Genomic DNA, 24,911 nt, shown 5'->3' with positions numbered 1-24,911 from the left:
CACTGTTTTACTAGTTTGGATACTAGTAGTTTAGTTTGGAACAAAAGGTAACTGATAGAAGAAAGTAGAAAACAAGTAAAGCAGAGAGGGAGGAACAGCAGTGGGAGAGTCCAGAGCCTGTTCATGTCAGATTAACCAGTAGTTTGGCTTTACTGATCAAATAAGCTTGCAAAGCTGGCCCCACTTTCACAGTTATTTCCAGGACATCCACTAAAGCTTGCATTGACGTTTAATTGTTAATACCTGCAAAGCCACATACAGAAATGTACATTGGCTTCTAGAATCTTGTACAAGGATTCAAGAAATGGTCTACTTCAGGGCAGACCAGACAGGAAACCAATGCCATGTAGGTCAGTGGTACTTTTATTGTAAAGCTTTAGTAACAGAAACTTGCAAGTCTAAATGTGCTTCCCCCTACCTCCTTTTATCTTAGTGTGAACTAAGGAGGGGGCTTGCCTGAGACATTTACTCACATTACACTCTTGCTTGGACTCAGGCCCCTTTTATCTGGCCGCTGCCTCGGTGGCAGCTCTTCCTCCTATCCGTCAAGGCCACCTCCACTTCCCTGTACGTCAAACGAGTAGTACTGAACAACTGGAAGTGTCTGAGACCTGATCTAATTTGCAGAAGTCTAAGGTTCGGTGCCCTTATCATAGAGCACTGGATAACAAAGGCAGCTGGAGCTATGTCTCTGGAATTGGACCTCGTGTGAAATCAGCAGCATATTTATTATTGATAATTCAGTTTCTTGGGCAGAATTATAACTAGTGTCTAGGACTTGGAGATACACTTTCAGTGTCTGGCTGATCTACTCAGTTAAAACATTCTTCCTCACAGAGCATACTTTTACATGTGTGCACACACAGCAGCCTGAATATATATGTGCATATGATTCTTTGCTATATAAAAATTTTAGGATAATATTTTTGTTCTATTTATAATGTGTCCAAGCAGTATGAAATGGCCCAATCTGTATAATGAACATCAGCAGATAGTACTATGAGGTAGCTAACTAGAACTAATGGAATAGAGGATTGAAGCTAGTTTGAGAGTGGGTTTTTTTTTTCCTCATCCAACTCTTACTGAATTCAAACTTGGAAAAGATGCCATTTGGGGAATATGTCACCATCTGGAGCATTCATCTAGATTCTTTTTTTTATCTATCAAGATGAATCTTTTGTCTTTTTAAGAGAGACTTCAGAGGTCAGGATCTAGGCCAGACTGAACAGTTACAGATAATGATAAGAACAGACCATTATCTGTATGATTTGCAAGAGGAAATTTATTGAAAGTTTGGACAAGGAAAGACATAATGGAGTTTTGTGATGTAGCAACAAACAAAGAGTGGAGAATCAAGAAGGTGTTACTTTACAAGGAAATTCCATTTTTATAACAGTAGTTCAACAATTCTGTTTCAGCTTTCTTTCCTCTTGCTTCATATTCCTTTCTGGACTGAATGAAAATGAACATGATAGAATCCACACTTTATGTTCATCCACAATTTACTAAAATATGTTTGGATTACTGAATCATATTCAGCTGGATTCAGATATTGTCCTAAATAATAATTAACTAATTAATATTTACACAGTATTATGACAATATGCAGCTTTCTGAACACAGAACCAAATGTTTCAGTAAACCTAAATGGTAACTATTAATGCATGACACTGTATAACCACAATCTGTGATTCAGAAAGAAGTATAAAATGTTCAGGGGATCGAAAGTTATTTGAGGTACATTATCCTCCAGGTTAAATTACTGTATTTTAGAAGTAAATGTTCCATTATTTAATGCAATAATGTGAGTGGGTAGGGGAATAGTGAAAATCTATTGTTTTTCTTTCTTTTCCATTACGCGTTTTAATGTAAACATGTCCCTGCAGTCAGATAGAAAAGTTCTGTCATTCAGATAATATGAACTGAATTTAATTATACACAAGACACATTCATTTCTCAGAGTCTTGTTCTGCTCATTGGATTGGAGAAGTCTGTGGAAGATCATGTCCAATATATTCATGAGTCCTCTGAGAGATTTTACATTTTAGAAGCTGAAACCATCTGTTCAATTTAATATTCAATATAGGATGAGATCCAGAAAGGAACACACACACACTTTGTGGACACACCCCTATATTTCCACCAAAATCCACTATTAGAAATTTGCTTCAAAGAAACAGTACCCTGCTGTTTGAACTTTGACAGATAAACGCCAGGCCATTAGCATTCGTGTGTCTCTCTGTGTCTGTCCATCTGTTATCTATCTATCTATCTATCTATCTATCTATCTATCTATCTATCTATCTATCTATCATCTTCTTCTTCTTCAATGGGTTTGTGTCAAAACTCAATTTGCTTCTTGACCTTGGACAAGGTTAAAAATTAGTTTGAGTGTTCTATGAGGGCAGTTCTGAAAAATTAAGCAAAGTTTAGTTATATGAACAGTATATACTCTACAGAAAAATCCCATGCTATCTCAGAAACAAAACTGAATGCTGCAGACAAATAGCTTTGGGAAAGACTTGAACGTTAGATTCTTGACTGCCTTTGGTGTACATTTCTGATGAAAAAGTTACTGTTGTAGATTCTTATACAATAGCCTGTGGAAATATTTGAACAGGGGTGTACTCATGTGCAGTGATCATTCTATCATGCCAGCTTTCACAATAAGATCCAGTTCATATCTCATGTGACATTTCCTCTTAGCATTATACCTCAGTCTCCAGTCAATCAACATTCTATGACTACTATTAGAAACTCTTGGTTATACCAAAACTAGTTTTAAAGGCTTATATTTAAAACAAAATAGTCTTGTTGAATTTCTTTGAGTGTCTGTCTATCTATCATCTAGAGTATTCAACAGCAGAGTTTCCTGGGCACTGTACAAATCAAAGTATTTCATTAAAACAACAAAAAAAGCAGCACAATAGGGATAAAAATGAAGAGTAACAACAATTGTGTTGCCAATTCTGAAGGGTAATTTCTGTGGAAGCTACCATTTGTTTTGCTTTTAGTATGATATTAAAAAGTATGCTTTGTTAATACTCTATTTTCTGCCTTAAGTCATTATATATTAAAATGAAAAAAAAAATCCACTGATCTAAAATATGTGATTAAAATTAATCCACCTATGTCAGCCACACTGATGTTTAATACTTTTGCACCCAGTGAGTCTGGAAGCTAAGCTGAGTCAGTGCTAGTTAGTATTTGGATGGGAAACTACCAGAGAATCAGAAAGGATCAAGGCTTGATTGGGAAGTCAAAAAATATCCTAAAACAAGGCAAAGGCAAACTTAAAGTCTGTATTACATTTAAAACCAAATCTTAAAAATTTGAGTTCACATGAAATCTGAACAATAGTCATTAAAATATGTTTATATCCAGTCATATCATATAATTAACAACAGATGCCAGAGACTATGTCCAACATTAATCAAAATAACTTTGAGGACATACACTAATTAATTTATTCTTTAGCAATAAATCCACTTTAGCCTATGTTCCGGAAGGAAAATAATTCAATTCAGCAAACTGCCAATGTCCTAGCCCACATGATAAAAGCCTTATATTGTTAGCTGGTTGGGGAAAACACATTTTGATCTACGTTTCAGAAGAACTGGAAAAGGAAAGCTGCTCCTTCTCATTCCAGCTCTTGATGGCATAGCAAAAAAAAAAGTATTTATCAGGGTTCTGGAATAAACAATATGGTGTAAATTACATTGGCAACCAAACAAAGGAATGGAAGCCTACTGGCAGTTTTACCTAAACGTGCTGTAAAAGTAAACAAAATTCGAATGTGTTTCTGTGTATGCATGCAGAGCTAGAGAAAGACCTTCTCCATCTCCCTTTGTTGAAACTGAGAAGAAAAACCTACTGCCACCTATTTGGTCCAAATAGATGTGGAAACCATACAAGTACCTGCCTGTCTACCTGCCTACATGCTACATTGATCCTGCAAAGGAAAACAGCTTCCTTTGCAGGATCAAGGCTTTGACTATGTGCTCCTGAAGAAGCTGTCCGCTCAGGTTTTGCATATGATTTCTGGATCTCAGACTTAAAAGAAAGTGTGCCCTGGATTTCAAAGGCAGCTGCTCTTTGGAGTCTTTTTTGGAAGGGAGGAAGGGAGTCCAGGGGAGGGGGGGGGGGAGGGGACATCTGAACTGTTGACTGTGGTTGGAGACAGATGCATTAGGTCAATGGGAAAGAAGGGGGGGGTAGAAAATGGCCTTGGAGCAAATATCGAAGTAGTAAAAAGCAGTTTATGCTTTGTGCAATATACCTGATGGGTCCAGATGGTCTGGCTAACCTGTGGAATATGGAATCAGACCAGACAGCTGACCCATTTCAGTCAGTCTTTCACTGAAATATGGTCCTCTAACAGCTTCATTAGACTTGCCCAGTAATCTGTGCTGGAAACTGTATGGGAAAGTATGGCCCTATGGGTTCTTAGGGCCTCTCAGCAGCTTTCAATACCATCAAGCATGGTTTCTTCTGGACCTCCTGGTGGAATTATGCCTTGGGAATACTGATTTGCAATGGTTCCAGTTCTTTCTGTTGAGCCAAGCCTATAATGTGGTGTTAGAAGGTGGGAATGCTGTCTGGTAACAAGGCTAATGATGTATGGTGACCTAATGATCCATTTGCCCCCCTCCCTCTGATGTTCAAAATATGCATAAAACTGGGATGCGACAGTTACTTGTTACTGAGACACAAATAACAAAAGTCAGGGCTCAAGACAGAGTGTAAGTGTGAAAGATGGATTTGTGTTGTGGTAGTTGACTATATATTTCATGATTTTCTTATCACAATTTGTAGCAGAAACCAAAGGTAAGAGAGGTCCTATTGAAAATAGGATACCCCTGCTATCTGAGATATATCTTTTAGGTGCATAGGAGATAGGCTTTTCCTGTGTTGCACCCAATTTATTGGAATCTGCTCCCAATCTATTGCAATGTCCTCCTTTAGAAGTTGCAACTGACTCTCACTCCCTTAATGTTTAGAAAATCTGTAGAGACACATTTTTTTACATTTTTTTTATCCTGCCTTTATTATTTTTATAAATAACTCATGGTGGGAAACATACCTAATATTCCTTCCTCCTCCTATTTTCCCCAGAACAGCAACCCTGTGAGGTGAGTTGGGCTGAGAGAGAGGGACTGGCCCAAAGTCACCCAGCCGGCTTCCATGCCTAAGGCAGGACTAGAACTCTCAGTCTCCTGGTTTCTAGCCCTTGGCTAGACCAAATTGGCTCTTTTTATTAGATTCTTAATTGTTAAATTACTACAATTTTAGTATTAATTTTAATTTATGCTTTTTTTCACTTTCTATATTGCATTTTGCTTTTTAATTTGGTTAGCTGCCCTGAGTACTCAGCAGATGGGCTATTAAAAAGCAAATATATGTAAACACACACAACAGTTAAAAACTACAGCATGGAAAAGAAACTCTTAATAATATGTTATAATCCTGAGGAAAGAAGAGTTTTATCATTATCATCAGTGATGACAAAAAAAATGTGAAGCTTTAGTAGACAGTCACATGAACAAAGTAAGTCTCTTTTGAAATGTATTGCTTGGCAGTGGATGTGGAAAATAATCACAATTAGTAACATATAAAGTGGGTGTGATAATGCAAATCTCATAGTACCCTGGTAACTATCTAAAATCATTTTTTATTAAGACATTCTTGTGGCTGTTCCAGAAATTAAATTGCTTTCTGCCCCAATCAAAGTTCTGAGTCAAGTTTCGATGCACCAATATTCACAGGATTTTTTCATTTCATGTTTTCCTTCAAATTTTACATATGTTCCATCTTGTTTTCTTGGACATTTTACATTTTCACTTGGTCATAGATCAGCATGTATTTTATTCAAAAAACAGTGCAGTTTAAATCCTACTTAGATACAGTGAAACCTTGATTCAACAGACCTCCGTTTACAGACTTCAGATACAACAGACTGAATTTCTGTCTCCTTGAAATAACAGGCAAATCCATTGCATACAAGTAGTCCAGATGTGGAAGTTAAATTTCCATTAACTGTAAATCATTTGCCATTATTTACATCATTTGCATGACATCATTATGCAAATGATGCAAATTATATCATTCATTGTGATTTACAATTAATGGAAGGGCAGAGACTACAATTATTGGTTTGGCCAGCCAAGCTAATTCTCTGCCAAACTCCCCACCATCACCATTGCTGCAATATAGTATCTGAACAAATCAGATCAGTATATTAAATGCAAACCCATCTGTTTAGTCAGCACTACCATGTTCTTGAATGGAAATCATGTGAGGTATAAACTGAGATTACTTAACAAAATGACATATAGCTGATAAAAACAGAAATTGAATTAACTGAAGGATCACACAGAATCAGAAAACAAAAACTGAAATTCTTGCACCAGGCATTCCACTTGACTCTGACTGCAATAATGGAAAGAATTTTGCTTCCTGTACCAACTTTTTTTTCAATTCCCTGCATACTCACAAGGAGTCCATTTTAGATTTCTAAATGAATGTGGATTGGTGCACATACGACTCTATTCTTAAAGGCTGGAGCAGTGAGCCCTATATTTATTTAAAGGACTTATAAATTAGATAGAAACCTAATAGACTGCACAAATTAGCAAACATGTATTGCACATATAATAAAAATAAATTATTTCCAGTTTATTAGTCTATCTTATGTGCTGTAGACCATTTCCTGCAACAGACATTGGTGCAACATCATCATCATTATCATCATTAATATGTCATTAATATGATGGTGCAATATCATTATCATCACTGAAATAATACATCAATACGTTGTGTATTACTTCTTATCTGCCATTAGCACAAAGATAAGTAAACTTTGGTACAATTAATGAATCCTCAAATCCTCATATAATTAAATGGGAGTCAAAGAAAAATAACTGAAAAATATTATAAGCAAACAAGTCCTAAAATTTATTTGGAAGAACATGACAATACATGTTTTAGAACTACTGGCATTTTCTTATGCCAGATAAAATCAAAATACTGGAATGTATCCTGAAAGCACCATCACACATGAAGACCTATGTTTTCTGCTTGACCAAAGGGAAAGAATAGCCATTTTTCCCCTAATCCCCCTTTCCCATCCTAGCCTTGTAAGCCACTTCTCAGAATATCCCTTGAGCTGAGGCTGACTCTTGGTGACTATATAGAGTTGTCCATGTAGTCTGCAACTGCTTTCTTTCAGTCCCAGAACTTTCTGGTGGCTTCCTATCCAAGTATTAACCATGTCCATCTCTGCCCAGCTTTTAGATCAATCAAGGTTAGGTAGGTGCTTCCATGTAACTGAACATCACCATAACATTTCTCAACTCTCTAGAACTGCACAGGAGATGTCACTAGTGGGAAAGACTACCATCCTGATCCTTTCTTTTAGTGGCAATAGAAAATTGTTCAGTGGAAATCACAATCTCAGCTTGCTTGTTTCTCAGTCACAAGATATACCCATTACTGCAGTTTGAAATTAAAATAATAATGCATTGCATCCAAATACAGAATAAAACAATATCTCACCCTTCAAAACAAAACTGGAACTTTGGTTTATAGGAACTGGTTATGCCCATATGCCTTCCTCATCATCCTGTGAGCCAGACAGTAGGAGGTAGATTGAAGTATTAGCATTGGAATGAAAGAAAAAACAATTAATTACCGCAATGCAATAGAAGATCTATTGACATTTGTTGATTAAAGTTCAGGTTATCAAAGAAAATGTAATGAAATGTAAGCAACAACTATTGTCATTTCAAAAGCCAAGAATCCAAACATGTAATGAAACATCTCTTGAACAGAGTTGCAATTTTGGATCCAAAGTATATTATGAAGCTAAATAGGTATTAGCAAGAAAATAAGTTTGTTTGTTTGTTTATTGATTTCTATAGCTACCCATCTCAGCAAGTGATTCTGGACAGTGCACAATCATAAAAACATAAAACAATTAAAACAATACAAAATAAATATATATGGTCATCGAGTAAAACCATATATGTTAATATACCCAAGTTCATAACTCTTTCAGACTGAGAATAAAATTGCAGCCCTGCATACCTACCAGTATTATGGTTTTCCATGGGTCTTATTTCTGAGAAGGCCCTAAAGGATTTTACTTAAAATATTACTATATAAATAAGTACATCAGTAACTATTTTAATGAATCATTTTAGTTCTAAATATACATAATGATGAGCAAAAGAGACAATTTATTAAGGCAAGTATACTTTTCTGATGTACACTTGATGTGGTACAATTGGCCAATCAGTTTGCCTTCCATATATTGTCCTGTGGAAAAGTCAATTGCTATAGGCAGGTGAAATGTCAGATAGCAATTGTGAAAGAGTTGTTGCTCAGAGTTGGACCCATTCTGTAGTGCCAACTTCCCTTCTGCACAAGCCTGCCAGTCCCCAGCCTTGCCTCCCTGGCCCAGCTGGCTTTCTGCCCCAGCTGTATCTCTCCTTCCTCACACACATCCTTCCCACTCCAAATGCCTCCCATGTGTCTAAATATGGGAGGGGCAAGTGTGGGACTGAGCAGAGGCAATAGTGATGGTGATGGTGCAGCCTTCCACCTCGAAGAACAGGGTCGACCATTACAGAAAATATGAATCTAAAGGGGCTTTGCCTGATAGAAAACAGGTTTTGCTTCACTCAAGATGCCCACAATTTTCTGCTCCAAGCACAGTTTCATGGGCCTCATTCCATATTGTTCAAGAATTCCTCTTAGCCATTCAGAATTTATTCAGAATTTATTTCTTTATTTATAATAAAGACTGTTTGCTAATTATGCTAATATGAATAAGATCCTGATTTTTTGCTTGACTTAAATTGTAAATTTACTTTCACATTTACAATTACCTTGGTTTTTCTTTTCTTTTTTTATTTTTTGTAAGGATTTTATTTTTATGTGTGTAACATAAAATAGAAACTGCCAGAATAGTATTAGTGGGCAGAATTAAATTAGTGTGGTTTTGAGAACAAAGAATGTTCCAACTGAAAGATTACTTGATTTAAAAAGAAAAGGAAAGAGGGAAGAAAGTTAGTTATGGCTTGAAAATGCCTGCTATTTCTCAGGATAAATCTGTTGAACACATTTAGATAAAGGAATTACTGTGTTGAATATTAATGATCATGGGTTCTACTTAATTTTTCTCAGGCAGATGGTAATTGTTCTATTCTAGTTCTCCTGCTTAGATTACAAGAGCAGTCAGATATTGAATAATTTCCCAGGATGGGACCAAGTCTTCAAAACCTGTTGAATACTCTCTTTCTATGTGGTTTGCCATGTTACATCGTGTTGTCTCTTCTCACTGAAAACAGCCTGAGTATGTTTCATTTTATTCCCACAAAATCAACTTTGTGAAGTAAGTAGTGTTGAGAGAGAGTGACTGCCCAAAGTCACCCATATCCGAGCTTGGGTCTCCCCAATCCTAGTCCAGCACCTTAATCACTACATTCTACTGGCTCTACCTGACTATATGAGATTTATGAATCCCCTGAGATATTTTGTAATTTTACACTAGAGTTGGGGATCAAGTCAGTCCAGGGATTTTTGTGTGACACAGGGTTATAAATGGGAAAAGATTAGTATAATAAAACTATGGCACAATCAGTTGACAGTAGCTATACAGAAGGATAGATACTTAGGCTCGCCAATGGCTAATTTGCAGTTTGCTTGATTCCATTTGCTAGTGGTCAGAGTTTCTGGCTGACTGTATAATTTTCCAATGGCATAATTAATCTGTGTTTACTTCCTTCATTAATCAGATACTGCTGTATATATGCTAGTCTGTCATGAGTAAGGATGGCGAGCAGGGGGCTCCCATCCAGACTGTCAAGCGCATGCGTAGCACTGAGGAACTGTTCAGCCATTCAAAGAGACACAGATCGGGACCGCCTTAACCCTTGGGGGTTATATGTCTGGGTTTTTCCCACGCTTCTTCAGTTTGTTAGGATTCTTGTTAAGTACTAGTAATAAATATTAGAGACCAGTTCATTGTCTCAGTGTGTTTCCTGGTAGTTAGGACATAGTCCCTCTGTCACTTGTTATTCTGCTCTTAGTCTGCACAATGTTCTTACTATTTAAGTATCACTTCTACTGTTTACTTAAAGCTACTCTTTCGCCATCAGCTTGATCGCCAACTGTTAGTGTAGCCAGTTTTTAATTAAATAAAAATGCCCAGAGATTTGCAAATATTACATTGGTCAAATCAAGACATTCTGGAAATATGTCCTTATAAGAGTCTGTAATTTAGTCTGGGAAATTCACTTCTTACCCTTTCTGTATACAACCTCCTGAAACGTTACCTAATAACCTCTAATAAAATTCATCCAGTTTTTAACTAGCTAATAAAAAACCCTGAAACACACAATTAACCTCTCCCTTTTCTTTCTGGAAATAAATCTAACTCTCCTATTAATCAGTGCTCTTTCTCTGTTTGTATTCCTAAACACTGATCCACTTGTCATTTCCTCCATCATCTCCTCATTAGACCTCTATTTTCAACAGCATCCATTTTCCCCCAAACAAAATTACTCTGTTGTATTTTTGTGTGCATTGGACTGAGGAAATCTGAAGGACAACTTATACAGCTGTCATGATTTCCTCTTAGTAAATATACTGTAAGTTTCTTCTACTATACACTTTTGTTAGCATTTTTTGCAAGATATATACATTTTTAAACATGATTTTTTGTATTCATTTTTTTCAAGATATATGCAATGTTCTTGCACTCTCCATATGTAACTCATCCTAATGAAACAAATCCCCCAAGCCTGACTGACAAAATTCAAAGAAGGATCCTGGAATATCTGCATTCCAATTCATAATTTTGTTTGGGGAGAGTGAATTAGACCAGTTGCCATTAATATGTGCACTAGACACATTTTGCAATCCAGGCTTTCCCAAGAAGAATGGAATGATGAGCTCAGCTTGCAGGTCTGTTAAAGGAACCCTGGACTGTTTGTTCAGAAGTGAGATATCAACATTTACCAGTACCAAAGATGAATAAGAAGAAAATTCTTTCCAGGATCTCTTTGAAAACTGCAGTCAGAGTGTAGGTGGGATATCACAGAGTGAAATGTGGGAAGCCATTCAGTGCAGCAGTAATGAAAGTCTTATTTCATGTTGGTCAAGATGAGGAAATGACTTTTTCCGTGAAAGAATCTCTCTCTCTCAACACCTATCACCTTTCTTTGATCAGTATTCAGTTCTTTCTTCTTTTGAACAGACCCCACTGGGACTAAAAGAAGGAGCCAACATGGTGTAGTAGTTAAGGTGCTGGACTAGGAATTGAGAGACCCAAGTTTAAGAAAACCCTCAACCACTCTTAAAGCCATTCTTTCTCTGTTCAACTTATCCCAGGGTTATTGCTGGGGATATAGTTGGAGAAAGGAGTGTTCTGTACACTGCCTTAAGTACTTGGAGGAAAGTGGAAGTATACATCTAACAAATAAAGTAAGCTTTTTTACCTCTTTCTCTCTGTCACCAGATGGGATGGATATGTTAAATCCTTTCATCTGCTTTTTCCCTACCTTTCTGTGAAGTCTGTCTATGGAAAACATTTGGACTCTTCCCTTAAACTCAGCCTCTCACTATTTTTCCATTATCTATGCATGAGAAAGCCAAACCGTTTTTACTGATAGTGTAAAAAACTATCCTAGGAAATCTATGACATTTGAAGTTTGTTTTCTAATATGAGAAACAAATAACATTGTTTTGTTAATTTAATATTAAAGGACATAGAGCAACTTAAAGAGATCAACCTTTTGTTAATACTGATGATCACATTCAACTCAGTTAATTTTTTCTAGCAAGCTGAGTTCATAAAACCAAATCATAATAGATTATATTTGAGTAGATCAGCTATCTAAACAACCAAACCCCTCCTCCCCATTAAAAAGCAATTATTCAAAAATATTTTTAATAGTTAAATTGAGATCCTTCAAAAATGCTATGAAAACAAAAGGAGGAAAGAAAACCATAACAAAATGAAGAAAAAGTCAGAGGAAAGAGGAAGGAAAACGTTTGGATTCTCTGACTGATGGAAAGAAATAAAAAAGCTATTCATTTCAGCTCAATGAGCAGATAACTTATATTGTTTATTTTCTCTCTGAACATTTATTTTATCTTGAAAATTGCCCTGGTAAGAGTGTAAAATATGAAGTTAAAGCAAAAAGAGTTGTGACTAACCTGTTCTGGAGAGGGTCTATGATTGGAGTGCTGTGTCCTTCCAGGAGACCTGTGATGGTGATGGTGGTGATGGTGGTGGTAGTGATGATGGTCATCATCATAGTTGTCTGCCATCAGTTTCATTCTATTCTGTGTCTGAAGGAAATAAGAAACCACTAAATGCTAGAATGCAGACAGAACATTAGACAACATCTCTATTATGACACCAGTATTTCTCCCTACTACCAAAGTATCTGGTATGAAGTATGTGGTAGCTGATTATCAAAGATTAATTGAGGCTGAAACAGGAAGTGAAATTTTTGTGTTTAATAACTTGCATGGAGCTACCAACAAACCAACTTTCAGAATTACCTGTATGACAATTACTTGTTAATCACAAGAGTATATTGGTTGACCATGCCAAGCAAAACATTTGGCTCTTTTGAGCTGAAAAATAAACATTTTTTTCTATGACAACTAACAGTATGCAAGTACTACAACACATCTAGAGCAGCTTCAAGGCTGGGAATTGAATGAGTAGCACTGTGAGATAGATAGGTGATAGATAGATAGACAGACAGACAGACAGACAGATGATAGATAGATGCATATATCTATCACCTATCTACATCTGATGATAGATAGATAAATGCAACCAATCCAATGTAGTCACCTCATGGAATCAGCAGGAATACCTTGGACTTCTACCTTCAGGGTGGCTGAAGATACACACTTTTCTACAAGCTCCACAACCGATCATCAATTTTAAACATAAATTAAAGATAGATGTGTTTTATAGATTGAATGTTTATTTACAAGAAGCCATACTTCTAAAAACAATGTATTCTAAGCTATGCATATAGGCTAGCCATGGAGCACTCCTATTTTATTAAAAGCATTGCATTTTACATTTCAGATTCACCATTGTATAAATACAACATAATGACTTAGAGCAAATGCACCCAGTAGATAGCCATATAGGAATCAGAACTTTCTAGCTCCCCACTTACCACCTAAATAGCTGATGAGTCCTCCTAGCCCACAATCTAGAACATGCCGCATGTGTATAAGATAAAAATATAAAATATTTATTAAGCATAATCCCTTATTTAATATGAATTGATGGCTGACATCCTAAAGTTGTGCACTTATGAGGGGAAAGTTTTACTGATTTGTGGTCATACATTTTTATAGAGTCTGAAACATTGCTACCAATCATATAGTGAGAAAATCCCATTCCAATCTACACAGCATTTAGTAGATTTCAAGGCTTGGCTTTCTCAAACAGATTGTCTATTTCTAACCAAACAAAGCAAAACAAAAACTTCTACAAGGGAGAAAGGAAAAGGTGCTTTTAGGTTTTTAGCAATCAGCTTTCTAGGAAAGAGCAACTCTAATCCTTACCCTATTTCTCCTTTGAATGTTTAAAACACTTTATTTGTTTATTTTCTTATCAATGAACAGCCTTAAATTTCCTACCTTTCAACTGTATCCTATAAAAATGCACAAGTTAAACAAGAAGATATATGCAATCCTGAAAATGTTTCCTGTAATGAGGTGTTGGGGATTAGGCATGTCATGGAATAAGAACTGTGAATGAATGATGCCATCTTCTTAATATAGTGCTGAAATATAAATAAAACACTTTTAATATTTAATCCTGGTGAATCCAAACCACGGGCAAAGCAAACACAAAACTACAGCTAATACAAAGAGTTGTACGCTGAGTAGGGCGGCTATGTTAATTGATTAATTAAATGAATAAAAATTAAAACGTTTCACAGTTTGTATCAGCCTTCTGAAGCCTTTTTCCATTAAAGCTTCACTCTATCTTTTGATTAATACCAAATTATGTCAGAATTTCTGAAGAAAAAAATATTATTTTGCTGACTTACATATTGGCTAGAATAACAGGAAAATGCAAAATATAAGGTTACTTTTTGGCTTCTCTTATGGCATTCTCACAGGAAATAAAAATTTATATTCATGACACTTAACTTGGACATATCTTCTACTTTTAAATATACACTTTAATAATCTTCAGTGGTTTCATGCTTCCAAATAAGACACAGTCAGATGTCTTATTTTAGGGGGTGAGATGAGGAGAATAAAAAGCATCTAGAAAACATGGGTTAATTATAATTATTTTTTTATCAGTTATTTAAACTAAATACTGTGAAATATTGCAGCCCTGACTAATTCTTTTTAAGATTCAGAAGGCTTTGTAATGCCAGGTATAGTTTTATTTCAGGAAGAAATTAATTAACTAGATTGGAATTTGTCCAGGACCCCAAGGGCTCTACACTTGCAAAGGAAAAAAAAAAGCAATGGGACTTTTATTGATCCCATATGTATAAAAGCTTAGTTTATTTGGGGGGGGAAAGGGGGGGAACCTCCATATACTTCCAACTGTACTGAGTCTCATGGCAATGTGTTGAATAATATTGATCTGGAGGGAAGAGTGCCACCTACTGATTTCATGTTGCCACCATTTCCTGCAATTTCATGAGTTTCTTTTAAAGATGTTGATGTTCATTATTGATTAAATATGTTTCCAGTTAGCATGGGACAGAATAAAATTCAGCATTCTACCAGTCTTGAGTTGGTATATACCTATACGCATATACTTTGGTAACCCTCAGCTTGTATAGTTTAGAAAATATGGTTAAATCAAGCTTAGTTTAACTTCTTAAATTAGTTTTGTAACTAATCAGTAATTTCAATGATACAGATGATGATTTAGTAACATTGTTTTTTTCTGCAAGGCATTTTAACTTCACCTGGTAAAACATGATTTCAGTTGCTTCAAGTATAATCACAGTTTTAATTCTAAATGTATCTTCATGTTTGTTTGTTTGTTTTTTTATGCTTCAGTATTAGGAATTTCACTTGCACAATCAAGAAGTGACAACAATATTGCACAGAATGAAAAGACACAAATGTGACACATTATTTCCCTGTTGTGGAAATCCTTTAGGAATCCTCTCTGACCAAATGCTTATGAAAACTTGCTGTGGGAATTATGTACACATAGGAAGGGGGAACATGGATAGGGGATCAGATACATAGGCAGTTATACCATGGAAAAATATGTTTTTGAATAACTTTAATTCCTCTTTGGCAACATATTCTCCTGGGTATACTTCATCTGATATTTCGCTTAATGGGACCAAATTATAGTAAGCAAATTCATCTTTAAGGATTATCACACCATGAAACAGGTCCCTGGATAATACATTCTGCAACTATCCTGTTAAGACTAATAGCAACCAAACAATGAAAATCATACTGTAATATAAACTTGGCTCTGAAGGCTATCTTCAGAGGTCATGTGTTTAGTTCAGGTCCCAGTAGAGAAAGGTCTGAAATCAAAAGTCTTTGATGATTATGCTGATGTTCTTTAAATATCTGACATATGCAAAACAAGTTAGAAAACTTTATTGGAGAATCTTTGCTTAAGAACATATTCGCACAGCATTTATAAAAAGTATGTTTTTAGAGATTAATTCCAAATAATGTATCCTAGTCAAAATATCAATCCACCCAAATCTGAAGATCACAAGGAGTGAAGAGTGATTCTGAAACAACTAGAAGATACTAATAAAGAAGCTTATAGATGGGTGGGGTGGGGGAAGGATTTTATTACATGTTAAATATCAATACAGTAGTTAATTATTTTATCAATGAAACAATATAATTAACTGTGAAAAGAAGTAAAACTATCTACAGCTCCATAAAATCTATTTTAAAAGTTTTTGATAACTTCTTTAAAGACTCATGATAGTCAAGCCCTTCACTATTTGATTTGTCTGAAATATAATCTGTATCTATGGAAGTGCATGGGGTGCTGGAATATCTATTTATGTGCCATTCTATTAGTGCATGGGTGCTGGAATATCTATTTATGTGCCATTTTCAAACTTACTTAAAAGAGCAATGAAAGTGTCATCCCCAATCTCCTAGCAAATATCACCTACCAGGTTCATAATTAGAGTGACAGTACAGGTTAAAAGCAGAGTATATTCACATTCAAAAGAACATGCAAATGCACAATATTGACACTGGGATAGCATTTCCCTTCCTATCAACTCACTGAGTAACTAGCCTTATACACCCCAAGAACATGGGTAAACCTTACTATGTTTTGAAAAAGTCTTGAATATTTTATCAGATTCAGCCAAGATACTGAGGGTTACAGAATGCTAATGAAAAATTGATCCATAAGATCAAGTTTATTTCAGATTTTCCTTTTGATTTTTCATAATTGACTGCTGTGAGCATGTCAGTTTCACACTTAGTAATTTCATGATTTTGTCAATTCCTCAAGTATATTGTTTGCTAAGTTGGCCATTCATCTTTGCTAAGCACAGGTAAAAATGGGCGCTAGTTCTTTCAACCACTGCTATGATTGTTTCAGCAGTAGCTATAATAAATTCTCCTTTCCAAGTCCAATATTACCTGAGGAATCACCTCACCCCCATTACATCGATCCATCCCACCCGGTCAGGCAGAGAGGGCATGTTACAGACCCTGTCCATGAAGGATTGCCAATTGGCCGGGTCCAGGAGGAGGGCCTTCTCTGCCGTGGCCCCCGCTCTTTGGAACAACTTACCCCCAGAGGTGAGGCTGGCCCCCACTCTCCCAACCTTTAGAAAGAATGTTAAGACCTGGCTTTGCCACTTCGCTTGGGGCGAGAGGGAGGACAGTAGATCATAGAGGTGGCTGGTGCTGTGATGTGGCCCCTGTAAAGTCCATCATGACCATCTTGGATTTTATATTTTATATTTATTTATTATATTGTATAATTAATTTTTATTCTTTTATTTATTGTAAGCTGCCCAGAGTCATCAGTGAATGAGATTGGGTGGTGGATAAATTTAATAAATAAAATAAAATAAATAAATGTCCTCACGCACTCAAGTAGTTGCCTAAATCATCTGCCCCACAATTTGGAACTTTGTGAGTGTGAATAGAATTCCTCACAAATATCACTACAGTTTTATTGTAAAGATAACTGTTCTCAAAATCCTCTTGCATGTGAGAAACATATCCTAATCATTGTTATGGATCTCAGCCATAAAGCTTAAAAGCATGAAACAACTATCCTTGCAAAAAAAAAAAATCCACATCAATATTCTAAGGTCATACATAACCACAACCAGCATTTTAGCCCTGTAAGGTACAGTAAGTTACACACATTTAAGCTTGTGTAGCTCAGTAGGCTTAAGCTAGTGTAATTTTAAAAAGATTGCATTCTCTACGGGAAAGCTGATATAGCCATCCATTCTGAATTTCTCCAGACAATAAAATGGAAAGAAATCAAAAGTATGAGTTGACTTGCCTAGCAAATAAAACAACAACAACATACAGATTAAAATAGGAACATTGAAACATAATTTTTCAATTTGCATAATAATATCCCTTGAATCATTATCTAGATCAGATTAATACTAAAATTTGGTACATGGGATATAAATATGAAAAACAGTTAAGCCACATTGTTAGTGACAGAAGATATTATTCAATAGCTATAACTTTCCAACAAAAAATCTGTTTTCTCCCTCTGCCAGCAAATGTCATGTTCTTATGCTAATAACATTTTGATAAAGTGATATTAGTAAGGTTCTCCCTCAGCTTTGGGTCCTCTGAAAATATATAAGAAACACATACAGCCAAATATATGAACACACTCAGCCATTAGATGGTGAAAAATTAATTATGTGCAATAGTAGTCAAACTGATTTCAAAGCCATATCCTTGGCCCCAAAGTGGCAACAACTGATACACTGCACAAATGCAATATTGTACAATAGAGGTGATAACGCTTTTTCCCCATTATGGACCTCTTTTTCTCACAGTGATTTTTCAAAGGCTGTATGCTCATTGTGAGAAGTGCCAAAGCTCCTTCTCTAAGAGGGAGGGAGAGATGCCAATGATCTTGAGATTATCCCCACCCAACATTATTTCTTTCTTCATTTTTATACATGCATTTCATTCTTTCATTCTGTTTCTACATATATAGAAACAGATAGGAAAGCAAGTCCAACTAGTTACCCATATCCAAGACCTTATCCCTTCCAACGCACAAACACACCTTAAATTCTTCCTTCTCTTTCTCTCATTTTCTTATTACTTTCTAGCTGCTTGTATCAATGAAAACCCCTCTTCGTGCGGCAATTATGCTGGGAAAAAGACAGACCTATTGGCATAGTAGGGGCATTTTTTTTTACCTATGTAGCAAGATTGCAAAACCATGAGCTAGAATGACAAATGACATGGGTTGGATTTAAAGGAACCATGGCCTGGATCAGGCATACAAGTTGGTGATTTCATTTTTAAGCCATAAAATACAATCAATCAGTAATACAGGTAATGCAAGAGTTCTATCCTTCCTGTAACCCAAAATGGCAGTCCAATTCCAAAGAAAACCCAGTGGCCAATGGACCAGAACTGACGGGAAACTTAAATTTACTATACACTGAGATCAGCCACACTAAAAATAGTCATAACATTTGGCATTTTGATAGTTCAAGTTGCAATTTTTTCTGCTTTCATTATCAATAAGGGTGTGGATATCCTCTCTAGAACACTGAATGCACCAGTGATAAAGTATAGGGAACTGTTTGCATTAATAATAGAAGTATTTGTATTAATAAAAACTGCAGTAAGAAGTGTTTGTACAGGGCAACTGTAGTGTAATCTGCAAGTTGGGCAAAGGTTATACATATATAACACTGGAAACCTACTTTTTCCTTATTGTTAGTATGTTAAGACTGTAGTGAGGCATAACACAGTCATTTTGGTCATCTAGCAATTGCAGAAATCCAAGGTGAGAATGCCAACTCTTGAGCTTTTTTCATAATATCTTTACAGTATAGTTGGGGGTTCATGTATAAAATTAAATTTTGAACCATTTTCTATATGGTTCTAAACTAAGAACTAAATATAGTTCTCAGGCATCCACATAAAAATTCTGAGAAGACTGCCTGCTGAATCTTGACTTGGACTTGGATCAGCCATGGTTAATTCACCCCACTGTTTTCAAAGGGAATTAAATTTAACCAACCTAAGCTACAGTCTTAGACTCACTCTCTGAGTAAACCTTAATGAATTCCTCAGTGCTCAATTGAAGATAGAGAGATCATACAATTCATTATTAAATTCCAACCATATGAAAACACTTCCAGCTTGCTCATATTTTCATGAAAGAATCTGCAGCAGTGGAGAAGACTCAAAGTGATGCTTCTTGCTATGTTTCCAAAAGCAGGAAGACACTAGGGGCACTTACTTTAGCTAAAAATGAGGCAAAAAGTGAAATTATTCCCATATGATCAGAAATTCCAGACTGATTGTATTCATGAAATCATTCTGTTTCCTACTGAGAGAAAACTTTGCAGAACAATTAGCTTCTATTAGTTTTTTTTCAAGGTATCATTACCAGTGAACCCATGTTAGGTATACATGTATGTATGTATGTGCCTTGCATATACCTGCTTTTGTTGATGTGGAACAAATAAATCTTATTAGACTGGGGACAGGAAGAAATGAAAGGTTTTTCTGAAACTTTTCCCAGTCCATGCATAGGCTCCAAGACTTGCCTCTTTTCTGTAGCCCCCAAACTAAAGGCATCCTAGAGCATTTGCAAGATACCTAAGGGACAGGTGACAAAGATGCCATATAAATACAGTTCAGCTGGGATCATTGCATTTTATTAGCTTCTCCCAAAGAAAGACAAAACAAATGCTCAAATAGAGTGGAACATAATCAAATGAGCCCATACAATAAAGCAAGGACCCCAAAGAAATTGAAATGGCCCTATTTTTTTTTCTTTAAAAAAAAATTCTACTTCATTGTGAAATGTGCCTGAAAATAACACAATCAAACCCTTCTAGATTGCTGGAAATGACTTTTAGAAACACACTTTGGCAATTGCCTTGTCAACTCATTTGGTTGACTAATCTCAACAGTAGCCGACAGGCAGTGCATTTATTTCAATGGTTTTAGAATTAAATTGCCATTTAATTAATGGCAACAACTTTGACACCTGTCATGGTACAGTATTACAAAATTGGCTTGGCTATTCCAAGTACATAATACAGCTCCTTCTTTCCAATCCTGATGGGTAATTGTCCTTTCACAAACACCAGCTGGAATATTAGACACTTAGCAGACTGGAAAACACCATATTCTAACTGCCCCAAAGACCCTTCTCCAAACTATTATGACCAAATTTCAATTTCCATGGCATCTGTGATTGAATAAATTTATGCTGACATCTGACATTCTCTTATGATCACCACACCTTTGCGATTTCTCTTTCCTAAACTTCTGCAACCTCTGAAGGTTAAAAAAATGTGGCACGGCATACAGGAAAGATGGTGTAGAACAGTGTAGTCAGTAATGTATAGGCTGCACTCATGCTAAAAGTATTTGTCTCTGTCCCAAATAATAAAAGTGGTAATTACATGGAGGGATGTAAGAACACAAATACAAAGAAAGGGGCTAAACTATATAATTAACACTTTGAAAATTGAGCTGTCTGGACTCTGAAAACATTTCAGACCAATGCATGCGGGCAGTGTAAGATTGCTTTCTTTTGTTTCAGGAGAGAAAATAACTCATTGAACAGATAACTTTCTGGAATAATTATTTAAGAGGACAGATCCAGGAACCTATTATACTGGATTAAGATAGTTAACAGAAAATATATGTACAACAATAACCACTACTGTTTTTTTTTCAAGACTTGAAATGCAAGAAGTACAAGATATGCTTTTCATTTTTCCATCTGCCTAATGGGCTGCAATATGAACCATAATTTTCCTATTACTAAATATCTTATAGGAAGATTGGAGAAATGCCACTTGTACCTGCAGAGGTAAAGAAGATTCTGTTTTGTAATGATATTAAGAAAAATGAAAATAATTTTTCTTTTGTGATTTTTTAAAAAAATGGTAAGAAACAGAGTTTACGAGTTCTGAGGGAAACTTTTCTAAGAGGTTGGCAGCACCCAGTCAACAGTGACTGATTTCAAAAAAGCTAAGCAAAGGAGGACATGGTTAGTAGTTGGAGGGAAAACCACTACAAAATCCCAAAGCTATAGACTAGTATAGCAAGTAGGAAAAAAAAATCCATGAAGAAGGCAATCGCAAACAACTTCCATACCATAGAAAACTGTACGTTCATGTAGTCACCTGGAGTGAAGCTTGATTTGATTGGGATGAGCAGCTGATATATTTCATAGGGTCACTTGGACTGCAGCACATTTTATAAATGCATTTTTCCTTGTTTCTATCTGAATCAGAGCAAAAGAATCATTAAACCGTAATCTCCCAATGAAATTAACAAGTACAAGGTCATAAACACCACACCGCAGCTAAATAAAGTAAGTTTATTTTAAAAATAAATAAATAAAACACCACACTGCAGCTCAGAACATGTCACATCTGAAGCAAATGTTTTATATTTTTGATGCATGTGACCTTTAAAAGAAAAGTTACAGTTGAGTATAAAAACAATCCAGTTTCAATTTCTAAGTTGAATGGAGCTGAGGTAAAGTCCCCAATCTATATGCATAATAAAAAACAGGACTGCCACAAAGACTGTAAGCAAGATTGCCAAGCTATTATTAGAAATGGGATATTCAATGTCATATTTCAGAAATCAGGATCCTAAGTAGTGAACCAGGACTGATCCCAAAACATTTTGCTGCTTGACCAAAAAGGGTCCATAATTCCACTTGTAGTAGCCAACTGAGCCTCAAACAGATTTTTTCTTCAGCACTGGTAATGGGACTGGGTCACCTGCAGCCAAAGGAAGTCGTTTGCTAAAAGTTGCTGGGAACACAGTCTTATCTTCCCACATCTGCCTCTGATTACTCCCCACCCTACCTAGCTCCACTCTTGCTTCTTGACCACTGATAGATACAAATTCTGCAATACCAATGGGGACTATCTGTGTGGTCTCTTCTGGACTAGCCCGTTGCTTGCTGCGGGTTCTCTGGGATTTCAATATGCTGGTTGGGGTTCCTCTTGCGGGCCAGTATTATCAAGTGACTCATGAAAATAAGAGGATCCACTGATGAGTAGAAATTGTGACAGTGGTATGTTGCCAGTCTTCCTTCCAACTGCAAGCTAAGTATAATAAAGCTGTCAAGCTGTACAGGGTATTGAAAATTCTTTTTTTTTTTTTCAAATTCTTATCAGGTTCCTGTTCCGGTTGGGGGAGACTCATGAGTTCAATTATTTTTTCCCATCTTCCATATTAATTACTCCTTTCCTTGGATTGCATGCAGTATAACTGAATTAGGGAAAAGCATCCCAAAGGGCAACATTTCCTGACCTTTCACATGCTAGATTTGCCTTAGACTTCTATTAATCAATAGTTCTGTAGCTGAGCTGCATCCCTGCAGAATGCGTATCTGCTACTTTTGGATACATTTCCTGGATACAGTTGATGAAAGAATGTTGAAATAGAAAATAAGAGTAAGGTTTCTCTTACTTTTTACATACTTCCAGTGTCATAAGATTTCAATGTCACCTTATTAATTTCTAAAACTTTTATAAAATAGTGAGCTAATGAGTCAGTGAAGATTGCCAAACACTAACTTTGTCTCTGGCTGATATATTATGGACACCTGTGATCCTGAAGTGACTGGAACATTTCAACACTGAAATTCTTGCAAGCAGTTTTTGGCCAATTCTGTTTGCATTTTTGGCTGACCATCCTAATAATGAAAAAGGACAATTGGGAAATACATCAGTTTTTCTTAACAATCTTTGGGGAATTTTTAATTATAGCTTTTAAGCAAGTTATTTCAGAGAGGATGACATCATTGTAAATATTTCACTAACAGCATTTATATTTGAATTCTCTCAAGGAATTCTAACTAGAAATATTAGCTTGTTCAACTGCAAACAAAGCACTGGATTTCTTTTAATGCAGCACTGACATATTCTTTTTTTATTGATATCAGATACTTAAACATGAAACAGAGGCTTGCTGAACAATTAAGGATTCTAAACATCCACTAACTGTGTGCATTGCAGTTGTTTTCTTGTTTTGTTTTAACATGTGTAGCATTTTCTCTTCTAAAATATCTTTCTTCCTTCGTTCTTAAAATATCTTCAGATTTCAGAATGGTTGAATCATCTCCAGTCTATATCCCAACATAAGATTTTATAAAAGGACAGCCTCCTGCAACCTAATGCTATTCAGATATGTCAGGAGTCCAATTCTACCAAGTCCCAGCCACAGGATTTCGAACTTAGACCAGATGACTTTTGAGAAGCAGTCAGGGATCGATTCTCATGGTGGCTGATGTTATAAAGGGAGTTCCTCATCCTGGTAATGGAGGGGAAAGCACTGAAATTCAAACCACTTTTTAGGAAAATGGAAACCTGGGTTTGTCTTGGGAAAGAGTATGGGTCTTCAGATAGAATATAGCCATTTCTCTGATGCTTGGCTTTATAGCATTAGCATATCCTTGGCTGATAGGGAAAAAAAGTTATGAGATGTGTTCAATGTTAAAACATTTAAATTACTTAAAAAGTACTTTTTGTCAGAGATTGCAATTGCTCTGAGTGGCCTAACTCTTGAGTTGCCCACTTTAACTCAGGCCTATCATTGTGTTCATGAATATATTTAATGGTTGCTAAAGGTCCCTAAAGTTTGTCAAGAAGCGGAGCTTGCTCTTCTTGGTTGGGTGCCAGACTGCTGTTTCAGTGAAAATGGGTGTCTCAGCATAACATTTTGGCCACAACTACATTAGCCATACCAATTCACTTGGTTCTAGAAAGGTTTTGACTTTGACTGCAACATTTCAGAATAACTCTTTTATTGATGCATAGCTACAATATATTTGATTTATGTCATCTTTCAACCTGCTCTTTTCAGGCACATTCTCTAATATGGCCTCTGCTTTCTTCATTACATTTTTTTCTGTGGTTAAAAGAACAGACTAAAAGCTGACAAGCACATGATTTAAAGAGTCTTAAATACGTCACATTTAAAAGTATCCTCCAACACACTGAAGTCTATCAGATCTCCCCAGTGAAGTTTATTTAGGATGTTTTAGAATTGTACAGTTTCTCCCATGTTTCCTGTACGTGATGCAATACTGAAACTAAGGATTAAGTACTTTTAAGAAAGGGCCTTTATTAACTAAAAGTGGAGCTTCTATTTGGTTGTAATAATTTTTAAATAGTAAAGTTTTGCAGGAACTTCAATTTAGCTTTTCACACACTAGTACGCTTTTCCCTCATCAATCGTACTATCCTGAACAAGTTTGTTGGGCAGCAAATCTCACCTTCTGCTCTGAGTCTAAAAGATAACACACAGTAGAAAGTTCGGTAAAACAGAAGTAGGTCTATCCACCCTAAATGGTAGGAGAATCTAAAAAGCAGCCTTATATAATGGATAGAATGTCTAACTTGGATTCTTGTCCTTCTTGGAAATGGGACTAGTTGTTATTTTTCTTGGCAAAGCATATACTGTATGCTAACCCAAACTTCTTGGAGGAAGGTCAGATTTAAAATATAACAGGCTTATAAACATGCAGTAAACAAAAGAGGCCTGTATTTATTTGCTGAACATTTATTCCAAAGTTCTAACAAAGAATGGCACTCAAGGTGGCTATCATAATAAGATTAAAAAGAGTAAAACACAGTAAATGCACAGTTACAACTCACTTTGCCTGTCCAACTAAAAGC

The 24,911-nt window shown here is 35.9% G+C and overlaps 1 protein-coding gene across 1 annotated transcript in view; it reads right to left on the bottom strand.

Annotated features, from left to right (window-relative positions):
• Positions 1-24,911, bottom strand: part of ERC2 (ELKS/RAB6-interacting/CAST family member 2) — a 630,778-nt gene that overhangs the window by 150,534 nt on the left and 455,333 nt on the right. The window contains exons 14-15 of the mRNA XM_063296431.1: positions 12,223-12,357; positions 7,555-7,621 (exon numbers count right to left, since the gene is read on the bottom strand). Coding sequence (XP_063152501.1) covers positions 7,595-7,621; positions 12,223-12,357 — 162 coding nt within the window. The 3' untranslated portion in view covers positions 7,555-7,594. The remainder of the gene's footprint in view (positions 1-7,554; positions 7,622-12,222; positions 12,358-24,911) is intronic.

The sequence above is a fragment of the Candoia aspera genome, chromosome 2 (assembly GCF_035149785.1).
Source record: "Candoia aspera isolate rCanAsp1 chromosome 2, rCanAsp1.hap2, whole genome shotgun sequence".
Taxonomy (NCBI): Eukaryota; Metazoa; Chordata; class Lepidosauria; order Squamata; family Boidae; genus Candoia; species Candoia aspera.
The sequence above is the reverse complement of the archived record's forward strand: the minus strand, read 5'-3'. Positions and strand labels throughout refer to the sequence as shown.